At 37.2% G+C, this 3,528-nt stretch overlaps 1 protein-coding gene across 1 annotated transcript in view; it reads right to left on the bottom strand.

Moving 5' to 3' along the window:
- Positions 1-2,857: 2,857 nt before the first annotated feature.
- LOC106952782 (olfactory receptor 51I1-like) overlaps positions 2,858-3,528 on the bottom strand; it is a 7,137-nt gene continuing 6,466 nt past the window's right edge. The window contains exon 3 of the mRNA XM_015041118.1: positions 2,858-3,528. Within this exon, the coding sequence (XP_014896604.1) occupies positions 2,858-3,528 (671 nt within the window).

The raw sequence follows: 3,528 nt of genomic DNA, 5'->3' as shown, positions 1-3,528 counted from the left end.
GGGATTACCACACACACCTTGATGATCACAGAGAAGCTTTTTGGGGACGTTTCATTGACAGAAAGTTCAGTCCGATTCTGCATTTTGCTGCTCTGAACAGATAATTCCTGTTTCAGAAAAACACAGTAAATTTCAGTTTACACAAAAAGAATTAAAGAATACTTATGCTCAACATTTTCCCCATTGACCGTACTTCACTCACCTATCAATCCCTTTATCAGCCAGAGGAGCTCAGACTGTTCTGCTTCACATGACGTCTTTGTAGAGATGTGTTTCAGGAGGTATCACTTCTTTAACTCAGATATTTAAGTCATTTTCCACTATGTAGGCTTGGACCCGATTCCTCTAGAGACACACCACCATTGCCAAGTGTTGTGATTCTAATTAGCAACAGATTTCAGAGGAGAGAACAGCTAACAACAAAGTTTCACAAAACATAAAAGTGAAACTTTCCATCCAGCTGATAAAACTAGCAAGAAGTTATCTTCTCTGCAAATATCCTGGTAAGACAACCCTATACTTTACATTCTGAAAGGAAATTTATCCAAATACTTTGTGATGCAAATGTAGATATCCATAATATATATATTTTTTTAAATTTCAAGCACAAACCTCAATGGGTTTTAGATTAATACCTGGCTTATTTTAAGACCAGGACTATAAAATATAGGATTTTCTTTAAATGTTAGAGATGGAAACTGATTCACATAATAAATAAATATTAGATAGATGGATAGATAGGGGTTCGATTCCAGCTTGGGCAAGGCACTTAACCCCACATTGCCTACCGATCTGCGTATCGGTGTATAAATGTGTGAGAGTTTTGTGAGTGTGAACGGGTGAATGTGATTCTAGTATAAAGCGCTTTGAGTGGTCAAAAATGACTGGAAAAACGCTAATAAGTTCAGTCCATTTACCATAGATAGATTTATCTTCTAAAATGTACTTTGAGAATAAGTGAGCCATTCTAGCTGTGGCGATACACCAATCACGCATTATGACCATCTGCCTAATAGTACTTAGGCCCCTCTTTCACTTTATAAACAGCCCTCATTTGTTAAATAAACAGTACTGTGAAAAAAAAAAAACATGTACATCATGGTAAAATGTTATTCCCTCATCGAAAACATAATGTATGTCACCCCCATTTGTACTTCATGTGAATTGTCTGCTGATAATGTTTGGCCTTTTTCAGAGCACAAAAACAACTCAGAGAAAGTTGAGGGTTTGATTCTTTTTTGTTTTTGCTGAAGGTCCATGAGTATAGGGTACTGTTCCAACAACCCCTACAAAAATGTGTGAGAAGAGGCCCGACAGCATCACTGCTTGATGTTTTAACTCTTTTTACAGTGAGGAGTAAAGCTACTCGAAGATGGCGTAGGAACATTTTTGGGCAATGGTGGCGACAGTGGAAGAAGTTTCCAATTCCTGAACAAGAAGTTTGTCCAGGAATCGTGGACAAACTGATCCCTCCTCTGGTGTGTCCGTAAATAAGGTGGCACAGGGGTAAAGCACACAACCCGTGTACAGAGGCCTCAGTACTCTATGTTGTCATGGGCTCAAGTCCCAGCCTGTTGACTTTTACCTCATGTGTTCCCCCTCTATCTTTCAACTCAGTCTTCAAGCACAAATTTAAACTATTTCAAACAGGTTTTTAAAAACAGTTGAACAAACAATACGTACAAGCAGAGAAAAACATGTGCATACATAACCAAGAGCAAAGTTATTTGTTTACCACTACTTTTCTGTTTGAAAAGGAGTAGGAAGCATTAAACAACTACTGAAGAATATTTTTATAGTATATCTATTGAAATACAGTGACGGGACAGCAACATCGCAAGAGGATTTTACTTCAAAAACATAACACAATAAATTTACAGGATGTTTTCCACACAATGAAAACATTTAAATAGTCATTTAGCAGGCTTTCTTAATGTCAAGAGCAAAAGAGGACTACTGCTGCATTTGAGGGCAAACTGGAAATCAGACTTTTTAATGTTTGGTGAAATAAAATAAAAAACAGTGATATTTTGAACAAATTTCAAATTTGAAATAATTTCCTCATAAGGTCTCTATCTGCAGAATTTATATTTTAGTTCTTGTCATTTATAAATGAAAGAAATCATCACCTCCCTAAAGTAATGACCTGTCATTTTTGCTAAAATGATTTTGGCTAAAAAATAAAAAAAATAAATAAAAAAATGAAAAAAAAAATCACTGCATCTTCATTACTAAAAGACAATGTATGCATCGACTACAAAAAAAATCACTTGTCAAAAAATGACTTAGGTCATTGCTTTAAGAAGGTGGCAATATGACAATATTAAATTGTGAAGGAACAGAACATGTTGACAATTTGCAAAAGCAGAAAAATTGAAATATCTTTGCAAATTACATTTTTATTTCAGATCTATATTTCTGCACAGATGCATTTCTTATTTTCCTTTGCTTCTTATATGATCATACATCAATTTCAGAGTTGAAAAATCCATGTATATTTTATGACTTTGGGGAAATATCGAATTAAATGTTAGCTGTACCTAGTGGTGTAAAAATGTCAAAAACCTGGTTAAAAGCTGTTCAGAAGTGTTTGTGGTCTGAATCTTGTTAAATGATCTTTGCCAGTGTTTTTTATTATTATTACTGAATGATATTACTATAAAACATCAACACTGTCAACCTTTTAAGATGTTTCCCAGCCCAGTCTAAGTGCAGAGTAGAGAATGCGGTCCTTGGGTCTTATGGGTACCAGTGACTCTGAAAAAACATCTTTGAGTTGCATCTGTCCAGCTTTAGGACCTGCACCAACCAATATTGTATAGGAATATAACACATTATCAAGATTAAATCCAAGTCACTATTTGAAAAAGGGTTTGTCTTTCTTTGAGCAGCAGAGGAATCTGTTCCCAATGTGCTTTCTCAAATTCTGATCCCTGAAGCCGTAAATTAGTGGGCTGAGAAAGCGAGGCATCAGAATGAAACAGAAATAATTAAAAAAGGTGACATCCTCATCTAGCCAGTTTGTGTGGAGCCCAATAAGAGTTTCAGAGATAGGCAGAGTAAAAGCCAGCAAGCACAGCAGCAGCTGGAAGCCGTGCAGCAGCACGGTGTGCATGGCTTTGTTCACTGAAGCTCTGTCCTGCCGCATCTTCCTGGTTTCCATCACGATCCTTATATAGGTGAAGAGGATGATAACACCCACCACTGCAAAGAAAAGTACATAGACAGCAAGCCGATACAGTCCCTGGATTGGCGATGAGTTAATAACAGTGTTTTTGCAAAGCATGTTTGTAAAGAGGACATCTACATTGGGACTGTGCTTCCCGATGGAAAACTCAATAATGGGGAATGTGAAGCTGATGATCCACAGAGGCAGAATAATGATCCAGATACGGTCTGAGCGCCAGGAGGCCGGGCGCTGCAGAGGGTAGAAAATGGAAACATAACGCTCCAGTGACATGGCAGCCAGAATCAAAGTGGTATTCTGAAAAGTACCGGTAGATACAAAGAGCATCGGGACACAGAACA

Source organism: Poecilia latipinna, unplaced genomic scaffold (assembly GCF_001443285.1).
Source record: "Poecilia latipinna isolate Pla-1442-1.1 unplaced genomic scaffold, P_latipinna-1.0 Scaffold539, whole genome shotgun sequence".
In the NCBI taxonomy this organism is placed as follows: domain Eukaryota; kingdom Metazoa; phylum Chordata; class Actinopteri; order Cyprinodontiformes; family Poeciliidae; genus Poecilia; species Poecilia latipinna.
The sequence above is the reverse complement of the archived record's forward strand: the minus strand, read 5'-3'. Positions and strand labels throughout refer to the sequence as shown.